Here is a 27,925-nt window from a genome sequence, read left to right as displayed (position 1 = left end):
CTGTCGATGAAAATATTACATTTTTAAATTCGTTCAAAATTAAATTCGTTTATCAAATATTTATTGGGGCTACTTCCGAAACCAACTTCTGCGGGCCTTCTCAACCAATAAAATACTTTAAATTAGGGACCTCTGATTTGCAGGTTCGTTTAAAACAAGGATATATTATGGAGGTTAATGAAACCATGAAGCCCGTATTCAACAATTTAAGATGAAGTTTTTTTTTCTTTTCGATGGTATAATAAATTAGTAATAATTATTATATTAATATTGACTGATTGAATATTGGGATTAAGATAAGCCACGCCCCCCGACTACATAAAAGTAAACTTCGCTGTAACAAACATAGATTTACCAGTGGTTTAGTGGTTTGTGTGAGAAGACAAACAGCACCCTGTGACCTACATTATGGCGTCTGTTTCTATAGCAACGGATCGTCTCAGTGTTAGAGCTGTTTCTTATTTCACGTCTAACGAACTCTTATAAAATGTATTTGACAATATTGTATACCGACTTCTGATAAGTAGTGACGTCACGATAACGGTAAGGATCTTTTAAAAATATGTTTTATGAAAAAAAAAAAATAACTTGAGCTTGTTATCTAGACTTGAAATGTCAAAAATGAGAAGGACAAGACAGACAGAGAAAACAATGCCAGAAGGACTCGCAGTGAAGTATGTTCATGTTTGCTGGATCCACTTGCGATTTATTTATGATGTTACTTTCAGGGGGACTTGTGATCTCAAGAGGCTCTTGGCTTTGCTAAATAAAACCAGATCTGAGGTGAGGAAAAACATTCAGTTATTCATGTCCAAATTCAGGCCAGGGGGGTTGTCGGGCATTTCAGGACCATGGTCAAGTTACCTGAAACCCAAAGTCAAACCTTATTTTTTGTTCATTTGCATAATAAAATGTTCGTATTGTGTACATATTCATGTGTTTTCGATGTAAAATATGTTCATTTTAGCATACAACGCAGATAAATATAAAGAAATGTAATATTGAAAATATACAAACCATGAAAAGTCCTTCACATATGTGGGTGTTTGCATGTTTTGAAGGTGACACTGACCTCCAGGGAAGACACTTCAGCTGCTAAAGAAGTAAAAACTGGCAGTAGTCACAACAATTTGAGCCCCGAAGCGTCTGCGCTGGAGAAGTTTAGGTACTCTTGGCTCCAAGAGGTTGTAGGTATTTTTAAAAATGTTGAATTTCGATATTCCAGCGAGGCATACAGAGAGGAGAGATGTTTCAGCAGCCTCCCACAAAATAAGCTCTTCGCCAACATCCTCACAACTCTGGTCAAGAAGCGGCTCTGCAGGTACGAAAGCAGCTCCCATGATGCTTTCCCCACTAATGACATAGTCTCATTGAATTGATCAGTGAATGGATTGACCAAGCTTCACCTGAGTCGGTCCTAAGGGTCCTGATCTGTCTACGGTTACTGATCAGAGATCAGAACTACCAGGTGAGATGCAGAACAAAGATATTTTGACAACACTTCCCATGCACGTCTGCTCTCTGCAGGAAATCTTCTGCAGGGTTGAGGGCGTCACTCCTCTGGCTCAGTACCTGGACTCTGTGACGTCCCTGTACATGTCTACTAGAGAACTGCCAATAGTGGGTCAGCAGCTGGTAACGATGACATGTGAGTTCTACTAGTAAAGTCTCTTTCACCACTGAAAATGACTTGACATGTTTGACTCCAGACATGGTTCAGAAGCTGTCAGGTGCTGAGAACCAGCGACTCAGGGTTATGGAGAGTGGAGCCCACAGAGTGAGTACAGCTTGTTAAGGGTTTTAGATCACTGGTGAAACGACTTCAAAGTATTAAGTGGAAGAATATAGGAAATGTGTAGATAAGAAACAGAAATTTTAAAAACTGTTCTTTGTTCTGCTTATTTTCCATCCCTCTACAAAATAGGATGCAACCGGATATTGTTTACAAAATCTGACAAGTAAAAGATTAATGAATCTTAAAACATTTCTTACAAAATTTCCTGCAGACTCTGGTGAAGCTTCTGTCAGCGAGCAACAGCAGCATCTTAGTGGAAGCTCTGCTCACTCTTACTGCTCTGGCTGAAGGGTGAGTAAAGAAGGTCAGTAAGACTACCCCTGAAAGTTATAATCCTTGGTTTTCTCTGTCAAGTCCAGAGTGCAGACAGCAGATCGGAGAGCTGCCGATAGTGGAGAAGCTCCTGGTGATCCTGCAGGAATACGACCTGCATTCAAAGAGGTAAAACCAACACACTTCTCAAGGTAGTTCTGTAATGTCATCTCAATAAGGTTGACCAGATTAAGACAATAGAGTTGACCAGATAAAGACAAAAGAGCTGACCAGATAGAGTCAATAGAGTTGACCAGATAAAGACAATAGAGTTTCAAGAGTCTAAATCAGACTCTAAAAGTACACTATAAACCGGCATGGAACAAACTGGTGGGGGACTGAAAAACAAAAGAAGAGGGTGGTCAAGGAAAAACACACACCAACACCAACACTGCAAAAAGTATGCACAGGCACTGAACTAAAAATAACAACTAACGGTAACCCAGATAGTGTCAAAAAAGTTGACCAGATAGCTTCAATAAAGTTGACCATAGTTTCAAAAAAAGTAGACCAGATAGTTTAAGTTGACCAGATAGTGTCAATAAAGTTTAACAGATAGTGTCAATACAGTTGAACACATAGTGTCAATAAAGTTGAACAGATAGTGTCAATACAGTTGAACACATAGTGTCAATAAAGTTGAACAGATAGTGTCAAAAAAGTTGACCAGATAGCTTCAATAAAGTTGACCAGATAGTTTAAAGTTGACCAGATAGTGTCAATAAAGTTTAACAGATAGTGTCAATACAGTTGAACACATAGTGTCAATAAAGTTTGAAGAGATAGTGTCAATAAAGTTGACCAGATAGTGTCAATACAGTTGAACACATAGTGTCAATACAGTTGAACACATAGTGTCAATAAAGTTGAAGAGATAGTGTCAATGAAGTTGACCAGATAGCGTCAATAAAGTTGACCAGATAGTTTCAAAAAAGTAGACCAGATAGTTTTAAAGTTGACCAGATAGTGTCAATAAAGTTTAAGAGATAGTGTCAATAAAGTTGAACAGATAGTGTCAATACAGTTTAATAGATAGTGTCAATACAGTTGAACAGATAATGTCAATAAAGTTGAACAGATAGTTTAAATAAAGTTGAACAGATAGTGTCAATAAAGTTTACAAGATAGTGTCAATAAAGTTGACCAGATAGTAGACTTATGAGGGCTATTATTTTATATTATGTTCCAATGTGATGTAGAATCAGGAGCTGCTACTCAACAACGTTCTTCTGTCACGCAGTAATTATCCGATGATCAACTTCAGATGTAACTGAAGGTTTGACTGCTGCAGGATGAGTGCGGAGCTACTGAGGATTCTGTCGCGAGCGCCAGAGGTCAGAGACCAGCTGCGAGAGTTAGAGGGCCTGCCGGTGCTTCTGAGTCTCCTGCATGTTCAGAACCACAAACTGCTGTGGAGCATCACCTGGATCCTGGTCCAGCTCTGCGAGGATCCTCACACCAGGACAGAGATCCGGAGCTGGGGGGGCGTGATGCTGCTTCTGCGTCTGCTGAACAGGCGAGACTGAAGACAAGATCTTGAGTTTCTTACCTTGCTCTGTGTCACAATGACCATCTGCGTAATCTCTTTCACAGTGACCGGAAGGTCTCATCCTCCAGCAGTGCAGCCGGCACTGGCCTGGTCCAGCATGAGCTCGTCCAAGAAGTTGTGTGGCCAGAAGATGAGGTCAGCGACATCAGTGTGCTGCAGTCAGGTCAGCAGAAACATAGTTTCAACCTTTCAGAGCGTCTGATGAAAGTTATTTTTCTCCATGTTTTTTATTAACCAGCATGCTGCGCAGCTCTGACCGAGCTGAGCCTGGATGACACGTCAGCGCTTCACATCGTGCAGGTGACCATCAGCTCACAGGCTAAACCCTGAGACAATCGCTATCATTGTGTGTGTTGGTAGGAAAATGGAATCTTCATCATTGCCACATTGATTTTGCCTCACAGCTCTGGGGCAGACGTCCCATCTCTCCAGGTGAGCAGGCACAGATCACAACACATTAACACCATTTGTAACTATCCTTCCTTGACCAGAAAGTCATACCAGTATCTGTGTTGTGCACATGATTGATCCCCCTTTAAAACGGACTACGCCCACAGTAAACACTCATTTTTGTACCTATTCCTCTTTTTTGTCATTCTCCAGATTATCTTTGACATTAAAAACAACAATACCTCATTCATCTAGGTAAAAAACAGCAGTTTTAATTGCTTTAAAATAATACACATATCTCTTTATCTACATTTATTTAATCTCTTTTGAGCCGGGCCAGATTGGCAACATGGCCAGGAGTTGGACACAAGAAGAGCAGCAAATTCAGTGAATTTAATTATTTTTTAAATTACTTGTTACTTTCAACTAACTTTATTATCATCTGTAAGTAATTCACACTAAGACCACTTTACAGACGCAAGGTGCTGAAGTTACAATCCAGCTGTTCAGTTTGTTAGCGTATGTTACTATTCATGCAACTTCACATCTTCTACAGTGTTATGCGTTGCGAGCTCTGCGGTTTCTGTTCAGCGTTGAGAGGAACCGACATCACTTTAAAAGGTGAACATTTTCTCACAACTTGATTCCAATGAAAGTTTCTCTGGAACGTCGTTGTTGTTGCTGCCATGTGAACTCTGCTCTGCTCAGACTCTTTCCCACGGACCTCTTCGAGTTGTTTATTGACATTGGACATTACATCAGAGACCTCACGGCCTACGACGGGCTGCAGACCAGACTCTCCCTCAGCACAGTAAGACAAGGTCCAGATGTCAGAGGTCATGTCTTGCGTGATAGTGGTCCATGGTCAAGGTTTGAAGCTTCCTGCAGAAGGTCAGTGAGGTTTCATCACCGAATAGGAGGTAGAAACCAGGAAGTGGTCATTTTTTTTCACTTGATCTATTCAGCAAACTCATCTATGGGAGGTTCATGGACTGAATGACATCTACATCCTTGAATATGCTGCCATAACATTACGACCACCCTAGTAGAGCTCACATTTACGTTGTGATTTATTAGGCAGGATGGTCATAATGTTATGAATGCTGTTAACAACAGGCCACTTTTTGTTTGCTTCAATCCAGGAAGAAGATCTGGAGCTCCTGAGAAAGAACATTGAGTCTTTGGATCAAAGCCGGCCAGCTATAAGAACCATCAATGGCTACTCAGTACTGGACCATCTGGGAACCGGAGCCTTCGGGAGCGTCTTCAAGGTTGGATTCTGCACTGAATGTATGTGAACTTGATGATACAGACAGAAATGTTGACATTGATATCAGGCAACAATCTTAACCTAAACTAACACATTTCTATATTTCAAATATTCACTTTTTCTATTTTTCAATCCTCTTGATTCCTCTGCAATCACAGTGGCTAATTTCGTTGGTTCATCTGTTGTATTTCTGTCATTCATATCTTGCCATTTTTAAGATATATCACTATTTTCTTAACCTTTAGGTTCGAAAACAGAGCGGACAAACATTTCTGGCTCTGAAGGAGGTCAACCTCCACAACCCGGTTTTCGGAAAAGACAAGAAGTCCAGAGACGGAAATGTGGAGAAGATCATCTCTGAGCTCAGCATCATCAAAGAGCAGGTAACCATTGGTTCCCTAAAACGATTCTTACAGAAGTCTAGCTGCTCGTCCGTTCACTCTGTCGTGACACTCTTCCCTCCAGATGACTCACCCCAATGTCGTCAAGTACTACAAGACGTTTGTGGAAGGTAGGTAAGTGTGAAACTGGAGAGAAGTTCAGGTCGTGATGTGAAATGCTTCAGGTGAGAAGCTTTACATCCTGATGGAGCTGATCGAGGGAATCTCTTTGGCTGAACATCTGAGCTCTCTGAAGGAGAAGAAGCAGCAGATGACAGAAGACAGGATCTGGAACATTTTCATTCAGGTATCAATGTCCGTGAAGACGACACACTCATGAAACGACAGGCTCTCCAGATGAAGTGAATTTCTTGAGCAAAAAAAACAAAGTAGAAACTATTTATTATTCAATTTATTTAAAGATTCTCTATAAAGATTATCTAACATAAGTGAAATACCTTTGGTTAAAAAATTCAAATATGATTTACAGAAACCATTTTTTTAAAGGTATTTTAACACTTGATTTTTAACTTCTCGTTTTTCACGAAAATATACTTAATTAAAGTTTACATTACAATTATTTTTATTCATATGAATCCTTTTTATGAATCCTTTTCATTATCAGACACTGTTTGTTTTGGTTAGGATATTTTCTTACCATAGCTTGCTGACACTTTCGACTCCAGTCCTCCTCAGAGCTTGTGTTTTCATCCAGTATCACATGTTTTTTAAAACATCTGATCCAGTCGAGATCAAATCAACATAGTTCTGATACACAATTGTTACATACAAGGAAGGCTTTGCAATGTTAGATCTGTTATCTGCCATCATGAGCTGTTCATTCAAGGAGGAGGAGGAGCGCACCATTTCATTTTTTGTATTATCTCTTTTATTATTTCTTTTTCCTTGCACTTTATTTTTTTAAACTGCGCTGTTGTGAAAGTGTGTTTCCCCTCTGGGGATGAATAAAGCTTTTCTATTCTATTATATTCTATTCTATTCAATACAAGCCTGGAGAAAAAATACATTATTTTAGAAACACTAAAACTTTTCACACGCAAATGTTATTTCAAAGAAAACCCAATTTATTTTTCTAAATGAAACACCTTTTAGGCACTTATAATTAATAGAGCACAATTTTTTTCTTTCTTTTCGGCCGGGTAACAAATGTCTCACTGACCGTCACAGGTCCCCGGACCAGGGGTTTAGGGCCCCTGCCCTATACCAACAACCAGTCCAGCATCAATAAAGACAGACAAAAGGAAGAAAATCTCATACACAATGCCATTCCACCAGTTGAGCCATAAACAAAGTAAAGCGACAAGCCAAACAACCAGGACAGAAGGAAAAAAGTAAATAAATTTAAACAAAAACAAGAAACCAAACAATTAAAATTGTGACATTATAACCATAACAGAAACATATTGTTTTCAGTCCTCCGGGTCACCTTGACCCTGACCTTATACAACTACTCGTACCCCCTAAATATAAATCAACACCTGGAAACAAATGTGAGGCATCTTTAATATTCCTTGCAAGTCATGCGATAAATCGCATTGAGAGAATGTGAAGAGGAAACAGCAGACAGGTTCACCAGAAAAACAAACCCCACAGATAAAACAAAAATACACTGCAGAAGAAATAAAACGAAGAAGAATCCAATTCAACAACATCATTCCTGGACCAACCAGTACCTCATACGGACTTCAGAAAACCCCTAAGCACACAAAATACCTGTTGTCAGAAACCTATACCAGGGGTCTCATCAGGGACTTGGACAGAAGAAAAATCATCAGAAGTAGAAACAAATAACAAAGATTAATCAATGAGGTCTTAGAACTAAGGAGGCAATACCATCAACAGGGACGAAGGGAAGACTGTAAATATAATTCAAAATAACATCAGTTAAATCATTATTGGTAGCATAAACAATGTGGAAGTGTATCCCAGTTTTGCTGTAGATTGTTAGAGGAACTCATTCCAAACAGATCAAGAGTCTGATGGAAGGTCTCCTCAGATGTGCGCGGCTCTACGTTACCTGCACAGAGAGAAGAGGATCGTCCACCGCGACCTCACGCCCAACAACATCATGCTGCGCGAGCGAGAGCGAGTCACCATCAGTGAGTCTCGTCCCGCTCGCGTCAAACACTCGAACCTGCTGTGACGGGTCTCTCGTCTCTGCAGCCGACTTCGGACTCGCCAAGCAGAAGCTGGAGAACAGCAAGTTCATGTCGTTGGTGGGCTCCATTCTGTACTCTTGGTGAGGGAACCACACACCGCCTTGATCCTGGGTCTGACCCGGGCCTCCACCCACACAAATGAAAGATACAAGATAAAATAAACTTTTCCTTTCACTCATCTTATCTCAAACTACTCAGAAGACGAATAACTGTCTTTGCGTGTGTGTGTGTTTGGTGTGTGTGTGCGTCAGTCCAGAGGTGGTGAAGAACGAGCCGTATGGAGAGAAGGCAGACATCTGGGCTCTGGGTTGTGTCCTTTACCAGATGGCAACTTTACAGCCTCCATTTTACAGCAGTAACATGCTGCTGCTGGCCAACAAGGTAACACACGAACACACACTCATTCACACATACACACTCTCACCTGTCAATCATCCTCCTCAGATCGTTGAAGCCAGCTATGATCCCATCCAGAACGAGACTTTCTCACACAGGGTGGCAGACATGGTCGCATGGTAGGTGTGTGGGAGTATTATAGTCATTTTCTTATTAACACTCACTTTAAGATTTTAAATTTAATTCAAGCTTTTCTTGAACAGTTTTTTACCATTATAAGTTAATTATGTATTATATTTTTATTACAACACATGGGTTTTAGATGAGTAAAAATGTTGTCTTATCGATATAAACGTTAACATTTATCTGCCTTCCATGGTAGAAAAATGTGTATGTTCAATAAAAAATATAAAATTAAAAATAAGGTTTGACTCTCCTCTTGTCATGACGTGTTTGCCAGGTGTCTATCTCCTGTTCCGGAGCAGCGACCGGACATCGTGGCCGTCAGCTCCAGGATCTCGGACCTGATGTTGAGGCTGATGGACGGTCTGGTCTCGACCCAGAACAGTCTGGAGAAGAGAGCCGACAGGGACAGGAAGCGAGCGCACAAGTACTTCCTGGAGAGCCATAGACTCAGGAGTAAGAGCTGCCCTGTGACTCAGGTATACTGACTCTTTCCGCTTCACATGTCTAAATGATGTCATAATCGAAGTTTCATTAGTAAATCTCTGCTGCAAGCTGACCCGTGTTCAACATATGTGACTCGTACCATAAATGTTGCAGCTTCTCTGGACACTAAACCTGATTGATAGCAGTTTTATCCCTCAACAATTGTCTACTATACATCAGGATATGTGCCTCAGAGTTGCTAAAAGGCACACTCTTGATCCAGGTTCTTACAAACTATAGGCCTATCTCCAATCATGTCTTCATTTCAGCGTTTCTGTAGATATTTGTTGCTAGTATGTAGTAGTAGGTGTGAGATGTAGTAGATGTAGTTCTACTAGTTGGTCCACAAGATCTTGGACAATCCCTACCTAATGCTTTAGCCTGTCATAATGGACTCTCCGATCTATTAGTTGTACCATGAATCTCCAAATCTAGATATGGTGCAAGGGTCCTGCAGTTTTCAAGCTCATCTGCCTCTCTCTCCTTCCCTGCCAGTCCTAGCAGAAGATGGTTCACACTGAGACTGGTTCTGCTCATGTTTTTCCTCACTGCTGTCTGGACTGGTACCTGTTTTTCTCTTCTGTCATAATGTGTTATTTGAATTGCAAAGTCTCTAAAGATAACGTTGTTATTATTTGAAACTTTACTGTATATTAAATTAAATTAAATTCTGAATCCACAACTCATGTCTTTTCTGAATCACTGTCACAGATCCAGTCTTCGGTCCCGGAGTTTTCCAGCAACAGCAGTTTGATCAGCGGTGAGGAAAAATTCAGGAATTGTTCCAAGATTTAAAAGATGATGATATGGTTTTCTGGTCCAAGTTTCCGACAAAGATCTCGAACTACCAACCTCGAGACACTTGAGCAGGTCAGTACATTTTTTTTCTTTAATATTATACATGTATTGTTTTTATTATTTGAATATTCATTGTATGATAGTGGTGAAACTTTCTATACAAAACAAGCATGTGTAAAACTAGCAGACCACCAGAGGGCGCTCAACCACAAGAGTTCTCTCCTACAAAGGTGAGACAGACAGCAGGTCTCTCACTGGTCCACAGGTGCAGTCGGGACCCTGCAGGTCTCTGCGTGTCCCAGAAGAAGCTGCGTCAGATCGACGACCCCGTCAACCGGCTCCTGCTGCAGCTGCACAAGCTGTTCTTCATCACTCAGGTGAGCTCCGGCTCCAGGTTCGTGTCCACAGCTGGTTCTGATTTTGGTGCTGGTTCTGATTTTGGTCCTGGTCCTGCAGCTGCCCCCGGCTCCTCCACACGACCACAAACGAAGAGTGGTGGAGAGATTCAAGAAGTCACTTTTCCAGTCGGGAAGCGACCCCGGTGACCTGAAGGTGCACATCAGCAAGGTTGGTAGTCACATGATCACGGCGCCTCAGGTCGCCTGACCTGACCCCAGGTGTGTCCCGGCAGCTGGTCCAGGGGTCTTCGGAGCTCGTGGAGTGTCACAGCTTGGACTTGTGGTCTCCTGTCCACCACTTCAGCAGAGAACCACACACTGATGACCAAGGTACTGACAACGCTTGTGGGACACACCAACAGCCTAAACATTATGACCACCAGTTGTGACGACTCTCTGTGTCCACTGACAGACAGTGAGAACCTCAGAGACGGCGTCAATTACAACACAATGAAGGTCAGTTACAGTTTAGGACTCACCTGGGCAGGTGGAACCTTTTCAGTAAATGGCCTTCTCCTCCACTTGAGAAAGGGGGGGATAATGGACTTGCTGGGAAAAGAAGTCACATCATGACACATTAAAAATATATATTTTTTTTCTGTTTACCTCTCAGGGGCTCATGGAGGAATTGCTGGAGGAGAACGGATACTACGAGGAAACACACCGCAGGTGAGCAAGTTCAAATAGACAGTCATAACATTATGACCACCAAATTATCATTCGCTGCAGTGAAGAGATTTGTCAGCATTAAATGAGGCCCCGGGTGAGCTTTATTGCCAGTAATAGAAGAAAGAAAAAAGATTGATTGTTTTTGTGGAAACAACTAGTCCATCACTGAAGCAGCTATTTCTGTGGCGCCAACTATGATGATGGTTTAGTCTATAAAGTCACCACTAGATGTCCTCATCATGCACATGTGTTGACTCAGCTCTGCAGGAGGAAGAAAGTCACTCAGAGAAGAGCGTCGACCGTTTTCCAGCTCTTGAACCATCTGAAGGGCTGTGTTTCAATACTAGTGTGTGTGGCTTTTTCTATGACGTCACATGGAGGACACATGGATCGAGTATTGAAGCCCACTGTGAAGTGTTTTCAAATTCCTCTGTGAGTCTGTGATGTTGGTATCAATAAAGTTTGAGAAGTGAATTTGTATCAAGGCAGCGTCTCACCTGTTGACCCCTCCTCCTCTCTTGGCCCTCCCACCACCCAACAAGTTGGTAAATTTTTTTTTATTAATATTATGGAAAGAGTAAGAATGGATAAAAACAAATTGATCATTAAAGATAAAATCAGAAAATAATAATACGGTTTAATCCAAGAGTAAACGGTTTTTTTTTTTTTAAATAAAAATAAATAAATTAAAACATTTTATGACAAAAATATATAGAAAATTGTGACTATATTAAGAGAGTATTCTAGAAAATATCACACATACAGTGAAGTGAAAACGCGATTAAGTAAACTGTATGAAAAGTATTGATTCAAAATATCGAAAATACGTTGTAAAATATCTGAACAAAAGTATGATTTAAATTAAACATCTGTTTTAAAGTTTAAAGGAAATACTGTGTGCGCTGACCCGGAGTACTTCCTGTCTGTATCGCTTGTTATTCTTTAAACTTCTGCTACAAACAAGCATTTAACTCTTCTCGACGAGGCTCCAATACTAGATGGACATTACAGACGAGCACCATGGAGGTATTTGGATGTTCTTAAGTATCCAGTCGCTACATTAAAATGGACTTACAGTTTTGTCTAGAACTCTAAAAAAAATAAAGGATTTCACTAGGGAAAAACAAACTCTTAGTCGACACGAAGATGTAGTAGAAAATGAGGGAAGTTTCAATTTGTGGTGAACCAACCCTTTGACTATTAAACGTACTACTTCTTGAAGTCTACAAATCTGCCACTAGGCGTCACCCAAAGTCAGAACAGAAACAAAGCGAGGCACCAGACTTCGTTTATTTTCCAAAATCATCATAACAATAATAGAGTAAAAAAAAAAAAAACGTATCCCGTTTGTCATAAAAACATGTATGTACAAGAATTGTTCTGTATCACCCAAAGAACAGTTTGACATGGACAGAAGTGAGATAAAGTTCATATTTACACGCATGTACAACAGTCTGCTGTGAGATGAAGTTGAGATATGGACGTGGAACATAACAAACATACACGGAAATATCATTCATTGAGCTGCAACATTATGACAGGTACTGAAGGTGATCACTTGATCATAATAATCTGGACCTTTATGGATTATTTATGTATTTAGAGTCATGTGGGGTGAAGTTTTTAATGAGTTATTTTTACATTTAAACGTGAAAATTCAAATGAATGACCTTTTATCATTGGGTGATGCAAGTCCTATTTACTTAATGTTTAAGATCGATATTATTCAAAACTCTAAATTATTACAGAAAAACAGGTTTCTTTTTTATGTACCATCGTTTCAATATCTTCATATAAAGACAGGAGGAAAATTATATCTTTAATAAAATGTGTTTTTCATATTTAATATGTGAATATACTGCTAAGTGGTAATATTTAGATTTTAATGCAGTGTTTATATTGTTTAATAAACAATAGAAATACACAAGTGAAATCTTTTTTACTAATTTTCTTTTTTAAATTTTAGTAGATTTCATTTCAAAAGTCAAAATGTGAAGGAATAAAGTCGGCATAAAGTGCTGATGTGATGCAGGAAGTGAGATCTGAGGACAGAAGAAGGTGGTGTCACATGACGGCATTAAACGCCATTCAAAATAGCTGATCCAACAGTTGGTCACTTTTCTGTTCTCAAGTCAATTTAGAATACATTTGAGTCCAGATGTTTCCATGGAAACAGCCGAAGGTGATAAAGGGAGGGTCCAATGAGACGCGCCTGTGAACGGTCGGGCTGAGGTACGGTGCACACTTATATATACAGACAACATTTTAAAGCCAAAATGACAATCTGGGAGCTCTTCGGATCTCTGGCAGCAAAAACATGAGGTAAAATTCGCTTTGACTTTTGTCCTCATCATTGAGGTTGAGGAGTCTTTGTGTCCTCCGCGGTTTTCTTTCGTTTCTGGTCCTGCCCCAGGTTGTGCAGGTCCTCTAGCATCTCCTCGATCAGCGGAGGCATCGATCCGGGGATCTCCATCTTTAACGTCACCACTCGCTCGGCTCCTGCCGGGAGAAGAAAACATTTGAATGACCTCTGAACCTACAAGAGTTACTTGTTTAGAGTGATGATTCTGGAAGCGGGGCCACCAACCTTTGGCACTGATGCTGCGCAGGTCAGTGATCTTCATCAGGACTTTGGGGAACATGAGCGGCATGCTCGGCCGTCTCTTCCTGGAGTAGATCTTCAGCGCCTCCAGCAGTGGCTCTTGCAGGACCTCCACTTTGGACGGTTCTTTCAGGTCCTGACGATCTGTTTGTAGAGACACACTTCAGGATCGACCTTCACTTTGGGATTTGGGACAAACATTACCTCCATTCACCAGACAGATGGCGCTGAGGAGGCCGGACTCAGTCTCATCCATCTGCAGCGGCAGCAGCTGTCCAGCGAAGGTGAAGACCTGGTCTGTCAGTGGGCCGAATCCAGCGTTGTGGATCTGTGTGCGGGTCAAGGTCAGCCCGTCGGAGAAGGTCATTGTGTCTTTGTCAGCAGTGTAGCGAGTGCAGATCCTCAAAATCTGAAAGATACCAGTGAGAAACTGTTGATAATATCTATAAACTAAATTAGTTGCAGGTTAAATCCTAGCCTCGTATACGACAGTGCCTTTGTCCCTGAGCACGTCGCCTAACTCTGATGCTGATGGTGAGCTGGCATGGTGCGTCGCAGCCTACTCCCATCGTGAATGGGTGACTAAGCAATGTGAGTGATGAACAAGCAGAGAAGGTGTCATAGAAGTAAGAACCATTTATGATATCATAATAATACATTTATAAAATACATCAATTTCAAACAACATTTTTATAGTATCAATTAGCAGTAAACAGAAACAGAAATTCTAAACAAGGGAAAACATGTATAAAAAAGGAAAAAATTAAAGACATTAATATTTACATAAAATGACAGCACTTCAATAAATAACTCCCAATAAATACCTGAGCAGTACAAAGACTCCTGAAGTAACTACAATGTTCACATGGGACAACACCGACTGTTAGTAAACAACACCGACTGTTAGTAAACAACACTGGCTGCACAGACACAAGAGACACCTGCTGTAAGTTAAAAAGAGACACTGGTTTTGCTTGTTTACATTATTCACTAATAAGCCAGTGTTAGTGAACAAGCGTCAAAGCAAAACTGAGTAAAGTAAACAACAACTATTAAACAAGTGACATCGGCTGTAAGTAAACAAGTGACACCAGCTGTAAGTAAACAAGTGACACCAGCTGTAAGTAAACAAGTGACACCAGCTGTAAGTAAACAAGTGACACCAGCTGTAAGTAAACAAGTGATACCAGCTGTAAGTAAACAAGTGACACCAGCTGTAAGTAAACAAGTGACACCAGCTGTAAGTAAACAAGTGACACCGGCTATAAGTAAAAAAATTGACACCGGCTATAAGTTAACAAGTGACACCAGCTGTAAGTAAACAAGTGACACCGGCTATAAGTAAAAAATTGACACCGGCTATAAGTTAACAAGTGACATCAGCTGTAAGTAAACAACAACTAGTAAACAAGTGACACCAGCTGTAAGTAAACAAGTGACACCGGCTATAAGTTAAAAATTGACACCGGCTATAAGTTAACAAGTGACATCAGCTGTAAGTAAACAAGTGACACCAAATGGTTGTAATAAAGTGACATCGGCTGTTAGTAAAAAAGTGACACCAGCTGTAAGTAAACAAGTGACACCGACTGGTAGTAATAAAGTGACACCAGCTGTAAGTAAACAAGGGACACCGGCTGTTAGTAAAAAAGTGAGACCGGCTGACACTGGCTGTAAGTAAACAAGGGACACCGGGTGACACCAGCTGTAAGTAAACAAGGGACACCGGGTGACACCAGCTGTAAGTAAACAAGGGACACCGGGTGACACCAGCTGTAAGTAAACAAGGGACACTGGCTGACATTGGCTGTAAGTAAACAAGGGACACTGGCTGACATTGGCTGTAAGTAAACAAGGGACACTGGCTGACATTGGCTGTAAGTAAACAAGGAACACTGGCTGACATTGGCTGTAAGTAAACAAGGGACACTGGCTGACATTGGCTGTAAGTAAACAAGGGACACTGGCTGACATTGGCTGTAAGTAAACAAGGGACACTGGCTGACATTGGCTGTAAGTAAACAAGGGACACTGGCTGACATTGGCTGTAAGTAAACAAGGGACACCGGGTGACACCAGCTGTAAGTAAACAAGGGACGCCGGGTGACACCAGCTGTAAGTAAACAAGGGACACCGGGTGACACCAGCTGTAAGTAAACAAAGGACACCGGGTGACACCAGCTGTAAGTAAACAAGGGACACTAGAATAGAATAGAATAGAATAGAAAGGCTTTATTCATCCCCAGAGGGGAAACACACTTTCACAACAGCGCAGTTGGAAGAAAATAAAGTGCAAGGAGAAAGAAATAGTACAAGAGATAATACAAAATAAAATACTGACATTGGCTGTAAGTAAACAAGGGACACTGGCTGACATTGGCTGTAAGTAAACAAGGGACACTGGCTGACATTGGCTGTAAGTAAACAAGGGACACTGGCTGACATTGGCTGTAAGTAAACAAGGGACACTGGCTGACATTGGCTGTAAGTAAACAAGGGACATCGGCTGACATTGGCTGTAAGTAAACAAGGGACACTGGCTGACATTGACTGTAAGTAAACAAGGGACACTGGCTGACATTGGCTGTAAGTAAACAAGGGACACTGGCTGACATTGGCTGTAAGTAAACAAGGGACACTGGCTGACATTGGCTGTAAGTAAACAAGGGACACTGGCTGACATTGGCTGTAAGTAAACAAGGGACACTGGCTGACATTGGCTGTAAGTAAACAAGGGACACTGACTGACATTGGCTGTAAGTAAACAAGGGACACTGGCTGACATTGGCTGTAAGTAAACAAGGGACACTGGCTGACATTGGCTGTAAGTAAACAAGGGACACTGGCTGACATTGGCTGTAAGTAAACAAGGGACACTGGCTGACATTGGCTGTAAGTAAACAAGGGACACTGGCTGACATTGGCTGTAAGTAAACAAGGGAGACCCGCTGTAAGTAAACTAGTGTTACCGACTGTTGGTAAACGAGGGACCTGAGCTCTGTTCCTCACAAACCTACCAGGATGTCCAGACAGGCAGCTTTCAGCAGGGTGATCTGGTCCGGGATGGTCAGACCCGTGAATCCCGGCACCCGCTTGGCAAACTCCACCACCTTGATGATGCACTTGGTTGCCAGTTCGCTGAACTTGTCCCACAACCCGAGGTCCAGCTGGACCCTGTGGTCGGAGCTGGAGTTCTGCAAAGACATCAAGAAGTTGAAATTCATCTGTGAAGTGATTGAAGGTTCTGTCGGATACCGTCAACTCACTGTGGTGTACTTTCCCAGCTGGCACAGTGAAGGGAAGGTCTCCCGGTGGGCTCTGCAGATCTTCTCTACGATGAGGCCGAGCTCAGTGGTCAGCTCGTACGTCTCCATGATGGTCATCTTTACCGATTCCTTCTTTCCCTTCCGTCTGTTCCGATCGTTTCTTACAGCTAGTGGCAAACACAGTCAAACCAACAGTTAGATGATGAAACGTAAGAACGAACACTTGGCCAGTAAGAATGTCTTAATTTATTCACTCATAGTTGTCACTACGATTTCTTCAGGTTTGTCTGCTTGTGATCTTGTAAACTGCTGATGTGAATGACCAACTGACCAAGGTTCAATAACATTAAATATTTCCTAAAAACATGCTGGTACGACTCGACGTGAGCTTCAGGGGCTTTGATGTTGTTTTACGACTCACTTCATTTAATTGCTGCTATAGGGATCAATTGACCTAAAACCTCATGAGCTCAACGTCCTTGGTTGGGCACAACCGTTTAAGTTGTTGAAGTACTAATTAAGTTTTTGTCTTAAAAGATGAAGCCAAACACCAAAAAGTACAAAACAGCACTACTAGTCTTATTTAAATTATCTTGAATGTGTTAAAATCTAGTTTCTGTTGATTTGTGTGGATCCTAACATATTCTCTAACCAGGTCAGTATTTTATAACAGTATTTATTACAGATGTCAACACGTTTCTCTGCGTTCCACTGAATCAACTCCGACTGCTCGTACATGTGAATATCTATTACGTAACCCTGCAGGCTGCAGACGGCTGTCCTCCCCCACGCTGCCCTACATCCAGCCCGTCCCAGTGTAAACACTGGAGTGAGATCATGTTGCACAGCGACGGTGGCAGCCAACAATCAGTTACATGGTCCACGCCTGTCTGCAACATGTGAGGCTCTTATGTAATAGCTGCGTGAGTGCGAGCAGTGCAAACATGTGGTGGGTTGATCCTGCTGTGCCGTCCTATCACTGCCCAACCTCTTTTACAAAGACTCGCCTCTTATCTGGGACATTGGTCTTCTGGGTAAAGAGGCTGGATTCCTCACGTACCACTGCTGGATCTCACTAGACTTTTGAAAACAACATATCTCCCTCGTTCCATTTTCATCGCCTTCTTTCAGATACAGGAACGTCTGGACCGGCACCACATATCTCCAGAATATGACCTTACTAAGAACCAGATCCAAAACACTACACTATAAGATCACATGTTTTTAAAGTACTTCATAATCAAACTCCTAGCAACACACGTCTTGCTGTATTCTGATTGGCTAAGCTCTCTGAGCTCTCCTCCTATAAGGGAACTACACAGAGAACCTATTGAACAAATCACTGGCATACTCGGAATGATCCAACGATGAGGGAAAAAATTATAATTATGGTAATGGCCTATGGCCTATGAATGGTAATTAAAATAATTTCTATTTAGACTCACACTCTGTCTAGGTTTTTTAGCTACTATAACTCCTAGTTAAATTATATATAGGAAATTCAAACCCCATTTGAATGCAGTGAACATGGGCTTTGCACTCATACAAGTGTTATTAGACTGTTACAACACGGAAAAGATTCTCCTGAACACGAGTGAAGAGTTAAATAGGCTTCTCAGTACAATAACTCCTGAATGATGAATTAAAGGAACCAAAAAGTTAGTAACTATTACTTGAGAAGGAGAGTAAAGGGGATATTATTTGAGTCGTTTACCATGACTCCCCTCTTATCTGGGACATTGGTCTTCTGGGTAAGGAGGCTGGATTCCTCACGTACCACTGCTGGATCTCTCTAGACTTTTGAAAACAACATATCTCCCTCGCTCCATTTTCATCGTCTTCTTTCAGATACGGGAACGTCTGGACCGGCACCATAAATCCCCAGAATACTCGTCTTACAAGTTTAAGTCAAAAATATTTGAAACACATATTTGTTTATTTCGTGTAAAGCATCTTTGTGTGTCCCAAAAAGTGCTAAATAATTATGATGTTTGTTATTATTATTATCTTCAGTTCAGGAGTCAGCAGCTACAAAAGCCTGGACACTGACTTGTTAACAAGTGAATAATAAAAGTGAATTATTTTTATAAAAACTTAAGGTTGTGTTGAAGAAGTGCAGATATTGAAAATCTAAGTTGGGAAATGGAACAAAAGCACTTGCAGAACATGTTGCTTGTGATATTGTGGTCATGAAGGGTTAACCACAATAACTATATAAGTTGCTATTTAAGACTTTACCGAGAGGCACTTTTGTTGAGGAGTCTTTTGACTTACATTCCTTTGACATTCCCACGGCGAAGCACTTCTGCAGCCGACAGGACTGACAGCGGTTCCTGGTGATCTTGTTGATGATGCAGTTTCTGTCTCTGTGACATGTGTACACCATGTTCTTCTGCACGCTGCGGCGGAAGAAGCCCTGAGACCAGCCGAGGAAAACACATCAGTTCACTCCACACAGATTACAAACTTCATTTAGTGCAAGAATAAGTTGATGAAAGAAAGCATCTATAATGGTCATTGAAGATGGCTGGCTAATGGCTATTTCTATAATTAAGCTATAAATAAGCTTATTATTGATCTTATATTAATCCTAGAATGGTTCCAACTTCTACATGAATATTCGACAGGGACAAACTGAAACAGCGTGAAACTGGCCTTGATCTTGAGTCGATAAGCCAACTTTCCACTGTGATATTTAATCATTAATCCACTGGAGGAAGTCTTACAAATCCATACTTGTCGGGTTAATTTGAATTGAAGGAAAGAATCATCTCTAATTAAGTATTTTCGGACTCATTTCCACCGTCGACCGTGTTTACCTTGCAGCCCTCGCATGCGCTCACACCGTAGTGGTAACCCGACGACTTGTCCTGACAGACGAAACACGGCTTGTAGGTGCGTGGCGGCGGCGGCGGGGAGGGGGCGCTGGTGAACAGGTCATCTGAGCTGGAGTTGGAACTCTGACTTTCCACCGCTGGAAACACAACAGAGCATAAGACTTAGTGTCAAAGACAGAACCCTCTTTTGAACAGATTTGAAGATTTGGAAGATAATCTTTAAACATTGTTAGCAAGCTGCGTTTGATTTACGAGTCCAACCCCTCTTGTCCAGAATGTTCAAAGCATTGATGTTGACTCTTACTACTGCACCTTTCTGGGGGGAAATGGCAGGTGAATAAGATTGATTGATTCACACAACACCACAGGACAACTACTGCTGGTATAAAATCTTGGACAGTTTTAATGCTCAAGTTTTTTTTGCATCCAAGTATTTTACTGGTTCTTTCTCAAACTACATTTTTTTATATTTAAATTAAACTGCCAGTGAGGCTCAACATTTTTTTACGTCTTCCACAAAAACTCTCAATGATGCTTCACTAGTTTGAAAAATGTTAAATCTAAGTATAAAAGTATACCTACATTTAACTGTAGTGTATACACAATACTGCCAATGGTATAAAAAACAAAATTGAGTACAATTTTGAAAATTGAAAGAAAATAACATAAAACATTTTCTCAAGTGTCCATTAACTCTTTTTTGCAGCAACTTTTCACGAGACAAAGAGATATTTTTGAGTCTCGATGAATAGCAGGACACCACATTAATCATGTTTCTTTTGTCTTTGATGGCTAAAACCCGTGGAGAGTGTCCAGGGCTTAAGAGGGGAGATTAGTTTGGGTCTTTGGGGGTTCAGACTCCCCTCCGACCCTCTGATCACTCTCAAATCCTCCCCAAATAAAGAGCAGAAAAATATCACATCGGCATCCCCTTGAACCAGTGACCTCCGGTTGAACCTGAATCCAGCGGGTCAATCGGGGACACCTCCTTCAAGCCCGCTCGAGCGCTCGCTCCCAACACCAAACAATGCAGGAGTCGGGCACAAGTCCCTCTGACGGATGAGGGCGGGAGGGAAAGTGTAAATGCTGCGCTAAGTGATCCGACCGGGGGAGGGACAAGAGGCAGCTCTCCAATTTGGACGCCACTATTGATGTATTGTGTTCATTAATTTAATAGAGATCGCCTGAGAGCAGTGCGTAGGACATCATGGGTTGAGGGTTCAAATTGATTTTTTGCTTCACCATTTAAGTCTCATCTACTGCATTCTGGCTCAAACCTTCTTCGATTCATAGTTGTCGTTGATGTGCACTTTATGATATATAAGGTTTATTTTAGGTAAATATTGGCCAATGTTGGTCCCAGTGGAACTTTTTATCCAAGACATTTCAAGCTGTATCCTGAATGAAAAAGCAGAGCAACAAACACAAAGCAGCTGTAATCTGTTGGAAAAGTAAATGGTGCTTTTATTCCTTGCATTGTGTTTTGAGGGTGTTGTTGCTTTCTTTAAAACCTCAAGTTATTAATAGAAGTGAATACAGACATTGCTTTGTTTAGAAATCTGGTTGGACTTCCTGTGCTTTGGCCTATTTTTACTCAACCTAAAAGTCACTCAGAGTCGTCAAGCTATGGAATAAAGATCTTTGAATACCTGAATTTCACTGAGCAGACTGAGTATGAAACTTTTTATTGAAGTATTAAGAGGCATCAGAGAACAATTTAACAAAAGATGGAAAAGGTTATATCACACTTACACACTTCAATTTTGACTTGTTTTAAATCTCATTTTTAGCCTCATTATGGTTTTAATTATGGTTAAACTATATCAGAGCTCTGGAGTTTAGTTATAAAGCATGTTACAGCCTTTTAAAAGTTGATCGACCTCGATCATTTTGCTCTACGTTTGACCTCTAGCAGCTAAAACATCTATTTTGGAATCTCTTTCATTAGCTTTTAAGTCAGTAGTAACCCTGACTTTCAGTTTCAAGTTCTCTATGGTGCTCCATTTGGTGTTTGCGCTGGTTCATTGAGGACCAGTAACAAGAGCTTTATCAAGGCAAGACCGATAAAGGGACAATAAAATATTTCCAACTAAGTCACGTGGCCTTTGTATTTCCTTTTTTTTTTTCAAGGTTTTGTATCTTGTCAAAATCCAATGCAACACTGTGTACTTCAGCTAGTATTATCTATATGTTTTTAATTGGAAATTACATGTATTATCAGCTAAACTTGCTTTTTAGCTGCAGTAAAACTCTGAAACTCTGAGCCAGCCTATGAATGTGGAGAAGGAAAAACACTCATTCCATTGTGTTGGAACATTCCTGAAGATAAGTTTCTTAAAGAACCATAACTGAGTAACAAGCTTCCAATTGTTGAAGTCATTGAGTTTGCATCAATTTAAGATTAACGCCTATTTTGATGATTTAACATTGACGTCAATCTGACATACATTCATCCGCTACAACGAGATCTAAAAGACATTATTAATAAATCTTTATGGAATTTATTTTTATTCATAAATAATTCTGGAAAATAATATTTATATAGGAACTCTAAAAATATGAGGATAATATTCAAATTGTTTTGGAGATTTGTTTCTATTCCAGCTAGATGTTGTTTACTTTTGGTTACAATGGTGTTAACAAATATTAGCTATAAATAAGTAAGTAATTATTATTTATAGAGCAAAGATGTCAAACTCATTATTATGCTTTTAAGAAAAACTGTTTTGAGCATCAAATCTGTTAATAAATAATTAGTTTTTTACCTCTATGATGGTGTAAAATTGGCAAATTAATTAATCTTATACATACAGCAACAGTTAGTTAAAATGGAAATCTTACTCCCCAAGATGCAGGAAGTCCATCATCATTACATGTTTTGAACTTATTACTTTATAGAGTTCTCCCCCGTCTGAAATCTCAGCGAACGAGAGGTTAGGAGAGATTCTATTCTTCTCCTCCAGCCAGCTGTAATCACGTCCCGCTTTGTTCATACAATGAGACCCTTGGAGGTGAAGACTCCCTGGAATGATGATGGGCAATACCAATCCTCAATGCTCGACCAATCGCAGCATAGTGGGCTAGTTATGGTTAACATTTTCCAATGTAAGTATTTTAATTAAAAGAGACAAATACTGGTGAGTAAAATAGTCCAAGATCAAGAGACACTTACATTAGTTGCCCTCAATTTCTGTTTTGTGTTTCATAGTCTAAGATTTCACCCATCATCCATCATTGAGAATTCTAGTAATCTTGGTCATTTTTGTATTTTACAATTCAATTATTTTGAAGTGTAACAAAGTTATCTCAAGACACTTTGCAGTTCAAGTTATATTGTAGAAAAGAAAAGCAGATCCCAGAAAATGAACAACAACTGAAGTTCTTTAGAGTCGGATTTGTCTTTTCACTGACCCTTCAGTGAACCCACAATGACCCTTTCCTGACCAGTGGTTGTCTGTCCTCAACACACACACACACACACACACACAATATAGTTGTGTTTAGCTTATCATGACAATCATTTCAGTCTACCGTTGACTTTTGCTCACTGAAGCCTAAAAAAAAAACATGTGACATTGTGTAATACTAGAAAAACAGAAATATAAATGAGGTTTAGTCGGAAAAACAATAATTATAGTTTACTGAAAATATATTGTCAGATTTTGACCATAGAACAGTCAGTTAAATAACACATTAAGCATTAATAATACATTAATAATATTAAACATATTTGTTAAATATTAGCTTTTGACTGACTGTGAACAAACTGTGGATACAAAAGTACAATAACAACAAAACATTGCACTTCCAGTGAGTTCCGACTCACAGTTGCTATGTTATGATGTTACCTTTCATTAACTGGTGTTTGGCGGCAGTAAGAACAAAATGGCGATATGTGTTAATAACAATTGGTCAAGCGCCATGTTTGGTTGTGAGGTGATAGTTTTTTGGGGTGTAAGTGCAAAGAAGGTGAAAAAGGTAAAGAGAAGTTTGAGGAAACAACAAGTTTGTTCTCATTTCAATAACGTTCCACCTACACTGAGAGCAGCGGTGCGTCTCCACCAGCTGCGGGAAGTAGGCTGAAGGATCCTGCTCCTGCTCTGGGTACTGGTACTGGTCCTGGTACTGGTCCTGGTACTGGTCCCGGTACTGGTCCTGGTACTGGTCCTGGAACGGGCGCTGGTACTGGTGCTGGTACTGGTACTGCTCCGGGTCGTGCAGCGTGCTGTACGCCGGACTGGAAACGTAGAAGTCCAAAGTGTCGCTGGAGCCGAAAGCTGCCATTTCCATGTAGTCAAACATGACGGTACGGTTCTGTTTCAGCGGCGTCCAGGCAGAAGGTCTGTCCACATCTGGAGGCTCTTCCTCGGGCTGGGGTCCTGCTCGTGTGGCGCACGACCAGCTAACATCCAGAGGGGGGGGCGGATTCGAGAGTCCACGGTCCGGAGCTCACATCCTGAGCCCAAAGAAACGTAAGTGAACTTTTTCTTCTTTTTTTTTTTAATTGTCGCCTTTTTCCTCGACGATGTCCGCGCACGAGCGGTGAGAGCGCGCTTATGTCACGCAGCGAGATGTTCTTACCTAATTATGCGCGTGAACTCTGGATGAACCTGCGCTGAACTTCCCCTGATCCCACTGACGTCACCAGAACTTCCTTAGAAGCTGCAGAGCCGCAGAATATTCCCGTTTTTTTTATTTTCGCGTCTAAGAACATAAGTCGTTTTTTATTTGATGCACTGTTTGAAGTATCTACACATGTACCTCACTCGTGAACAGAACCTCGAGGTACTTCAACTTCTACACTTTGATTGAATATTTTACCTGGAGATGAGAGCACCGTGGTGTTAGACACAGGGATGCGTGTTGAACAACATGTAAACAATCAATAAAAAAAAAAATGTCAGTTGTGTTTGTAGCTTTCTAGATGATCAATTATTGATCAGGTTGTTAATAATTTGTTGGCTGGATTCCTCCACTTCTGCTCGCCACACACACACACACACACACACACACACACACGAATACACATTCAGTTTTGTTGGCTTCATGTGAGTCGTCTGACGATTCCAACATGTGACCTACATCCTGGGCTCGGACAGAGAGTCCGATCTGTCCATCCAACCGTCCGTCCTGCATCATTACTTTCCCTCTTTCATCCAGCTTTACCAACATCCCTCCTTAATCCTCCACAATCTAGAGTTCACTCTCTTTTTTGTTTATTGCATCGCATCAATTCATCCTCCACACATCCCTCTCTTTTTTCATCCACCTGTTTCCATCTTATTTTATTCTTCCTCTCTCCCTTCTTTTCCAATCCTCCACCACTCTCTTTTTCCAACTATTCACTTCTCTCCCTTATCTCTTCCTTGATGCTTTCCATCATCCTTCCATCACCCACACACACCCCTCTCTCCATCCTTTTCAATCATCCATCACTCCCTTTTTTCCATCATTCAGTTCTCCCCCTCATCTCTCGTCGGCTGTCCGTCATCCATCCATCACGTCCATCCGTGCGCGCGAGCACAAAGAGCAAGACGATCACTTCGTCCTGATGGAGACCGTGTGGCTCTTACAGGATCAATACTTCCTCCTCTGTCTTCGTTCGACTGACTTTAAGTGAGAAATATTTTCACTCAGTAAGTTGTAATTAAATCTCTCCGGAGGACGAGTGGGTGGAGGAAGGACGTCTGCTCCCAATCATGAATGTCATTTCCAGCCTGGCAGAGAAAAGATATTTGTTTCGAAAATACGAATACACTTGATCCTCTGTGGGGCCGCTGGACAGCAGCGCGAAAGGAGGCTAATTACTCCCTCTATCTCCCACACTCCAGGGAGGCGAGTTCATCCAGGGGACAGGCATGTGAAGCATTCCTGCAGCGCCTCCCTACCTCTTTCTTTTCTCCACCTCCATACATCCTGCCCTAATCTCCCGACTCCCTCCTTCATATTTAACATCACTCACATTTTTCCCTGCCCTCCATCTTGATCCCATTTTCCCCTCAAATCTTTCCACTCTCCGGTCGCGGTGCAGAGATTCCATCAATGTTCCACCAGGTCTTCAGGTATCAGGTGGAGCGGTGGAAGGTTGTGACTTTATTGGACTGAAAGAAAACCATGAATAGAGCAATCTGAAGATCTGTAAATCAAAAGTTCTGCTCTAGAACATGAAGAGTAATGGTCTTAAGTTCTGAAGGTTCTGGTCAAGATTTTTATCTATAATGTCTATATGTCCAAAATGTCCTCGTATGGAACATGGAGAGTCTAGTTTCTCTGGTCTACAGATACTAGTCTCCTGCGGTGCACCTGACTTTTATGTCACCATTGCCGACGTCATTAGAACTTTTCACTGATAATGGGTCTTTCTCTGTACGTGGAGGCCCGGTCAAACGCCTTCTCCAAGTCCACATGTAGACCCCCTTCAAAGACCCTTTTTATTGCTGTTCCGCTGCCACTTTTAGTGCCGTTAAATCACTGACAACCCAGATGCTGAGAACTTGATGTCCAGAAATGCACCAAATGGTGAGTTGAGTGAGACAAAGGGCGTCTCTGCTTCTATTTGATTTTTTACAACAGTTGTAAAGTGTCACTCGGCCGGAGCCGCTGGGATTGAGGTTTTATTTATTAGCACCATATATCCACAAAGCAGCAGGACTGGTTTTAATGGCCTCCCTCTTGTTTGGAAAGGGTCACATCTTTAAAAGATCATATCTGGATCATTAAGCTGCTGAAAGTTCCTTTTTTCTCCCGCTGTGATTGAGGATTTTCTCTTCTGGAATTTGGGACTGAAGGAGTCAAATTCCCAGAGTTCATGTGCAGCCTGAAGGGTTTTAAAAAGGCACCTGAAGTTTTTCTCTGATGTGGAGCAAAAGAGGGAGATACATGTCCACGTCGCCGGCTGAAGCGAATAATCTGGGCTGTTGCGAGTTCTGGAGTTCCTTGTGGTCTTGGCATCCTCTGCGTGATCCTTCATCATGAATATTCTCAGGATTTAATTAGAATGTGAGTCGCTGCTTAATAATAGTCTGTAACATAAAAATGCAAAATGACCGCCCCCCCCTAAAAAAAACGACTGAACATATAATAATGTGGCGAGCGAACAAGCTACTGTAATGTTACACAACTTTTTATGTAACTTATGTAAATGTTGCCACTAGCACAGACAATCTTAGGCTCGGGGGCCACATGCTACCCCTTAATGTATTTATGCAGCCCTCAGTCTGAGTAAAACTATAAACATAATTATCAATACATGTTTGTGATGGCGAACAATTGTATAATTTAACTGATTTATTATTTCTGTTTATTTCTGTTTATGTATCTCTTTTCTTTCCTTTCTTTCATCTGTCCTTGTTTGTGGCAACTTAAAAATATATATATACACCATATTACTCCTACTATTACTGCACAATTTGATTTATAATATGATCTCATGGCGTAACTACTTTCATCTTTTGAATTTGAGTTAAATATAAAATATAAAATGTGAAAAGGTTTATGTTTATTGGTATGTAAATTGTACGTAATATTGTTTTTAATAATCTGCTTTGATAAAGGGTGGCAATGAATGCATCAATCAGTATTTTTCTTTTATAATTCTTCTTTTTTTTTATTTATGTCTCCTTCATCATTTCAAAGAAGAACATTTTTATTTTCAACGTAATATTGTGTTTACTCATTTTTTCTCTTTGTCCTTTTAATGAATATTTCTCACCCCTCAGAATACTTTAAGGTAATATTGAGATCATATTGGGAAAAACAGATACAAAAGTGCTTTTAGTATGCATATTTTATTTTTATGAAAGGTTTATAAATATTTTATTGTCTTTTTAAATTTTTAAAAACATATTTTGGCTCCTCTCCTTTGGCTCTAGGGCCCCTCAGAATAGTCAGAATACTATATTGCATGTGGCCCCTGAGGTATTGTCCCCCCTTGCACTAGCACGTCTTAGCTGGATGCTGTCTCCCCTTAACTGAGTTATTTCTTCTGTGTAGCTGAAGGTATCACATGGAGCAACATGTCAGCATCTTGCACTGGAGTGGTTCTGTGTTGGTGCTGATCCAGGATCATTTTAGACTGCACATGTCCTGGGGTGCTCCTAGGGTCGTGAATGATTCTCGACCACCGTCCCACTTCTTTTCAGCACGGACATAATGGTGGGCCGAGGCAGGGCAGCGAGGGCCACAGGAATGCTGCGGGGCACGAGGGCAGGAACAATGAGTGACACAGAAATGAACAATGACAGCAGGAGGAGGATTCCTGGTTCATTGTAGCTTCAGATGCTGTGAGAGCTCAATTCATATTCAACCAGTGCAAGATGTCAAAGCCTTTGATCGACACTAATCTTTATTTCATGACTCGAAATGGAGGATAAAACATATCACATGATAGAAAGTAGCTTGTCTTCAACACAATACTACACTTAAATAAAATCTCTATTGTGTGAATCTTCAATCGAATATCAAAATATTACTTC

General features: G+C 40.9%; 2 protein-coding genes across 3 annotated transcripts; one reads left to right on the top strand and one right to left on the bottom strand.

The window, feature by feature from the left end:
- Positions 1 to 448: 448 nt before the first annotated feature.
- Positions 449 to 11,165, top strand: nek10 (NIMA-related kinase 10). Its single transcript, XM_087779067.1, has 33 exons — positions 449 to 543; positions 606 to 674; positions 729 to 783; positions 1,062 to 1,165; positions 1,226 to 1,321; positions 1,384 to 1,468; positions 1,528 to 1,648; positions 1,710 to 1,777; positions 2,007 to 2,086; positions 2,150 to 2,236; positions 3,399 to 3,623; positions 3,701 to 3,819; positions 3,895 to 3,956; positions 4,017 to 4,088; positions 4,603 to 4,667; positions 4,755 to 4,857; positions 5,189 to 5,317; positions 5,562 to 5,699; positions 5,782 to 5,827; positions 5,882 to 6,003; positions 7,714 to 7,816; positions 7,881 to 7,956; positions 8,128 to 8,257; positions 8,321 to 8,391; positions 8,673 to 8,874; positions 9,593 to 9,641; positions 9,706 to 9,751; positions 9,945 to 10,056; positions 10,136 to 10,246; positions 10,311 to 10,407; positions 10,490 to 10,533; positions 10,691 to 10,746; positions 11,006 to 11,165. The coding sequence occupies exons 2-33, from the start codon at positions 613 to 615 to the stop codon at positions 11,061 to 11,063; spliced, it is 2,994 nt and encodes a 997-aa protein (XP_087635193.1). The 5' UTR covers positions 449 to 543; positions 606 to 612; the 3' UTR covers positions 11,064 to 11,165.
- Positions 11,166 to 12,035: 870 nt separating this feature from the next.
- On the bottom strand, positions 12,036 to 24,082 carry LOC148062113 (retinoic acid receptor beta-like). 2 transcript variants are annotated; one of them, XM_087812701.1, is made up of 8 exons: positions 23,489 to 24,082; positions 19,434 to 19,588; positions 18,897 to 19,030; positions 16,615 to 16,747; positions 16,366 to 16,542; positions 13,553 to 13,757; positions 13,334 to 13,492; positions 12,036 to 13,245 (listed from the first exon to the last, which is right to left on the bottom strand). In XM_087812701.1, the coding sequence occupies exons 1-8, from the start codon at positions 23,751 to 23,753 to the stop codon at positions 13,097 to 13,099; spliced, it is 1,377 nt and encodes a 458-aa protein (XP_087668827.1). In that variant the 5' UTR covers positions 23,754 to 24,082; the 3' UTR covers positions 12,036 to 13,096. The 2 variants fall into 2 exon arrangements, with proteins under 2 accessions (XP_087668827.1, XP_087668826.1); XM_087812700.1 differs by having other exon boundaries at positions 16,615 to 16,781; positions 18,889 to 19,030; positions 23,489 to 24,080.
- Positions 24,083 to 27,925: the final 3,843 nt, after the last annotated feature.

Source organism: Callionymus lyra, chromosome 17, assembly GCF_982586985.1.
Source record: "Callionymus lyra chromosome 17, fCalLyr1.hap1.1, whole genome shotgun sequence".
Classification (NCBI taxonomy): domain Eukaryota; kingdom Metazoa; phylum Chordata; class Actinopteri; order Syngnathiformes; family Callionymidae; genus Callionymus; species Callionymus lyra.
The sequence above is the reverse complement of the archived record's forward strand: the minus strand, read 5'-3'. Positions and strand labels throughout refer to the sequence as shown.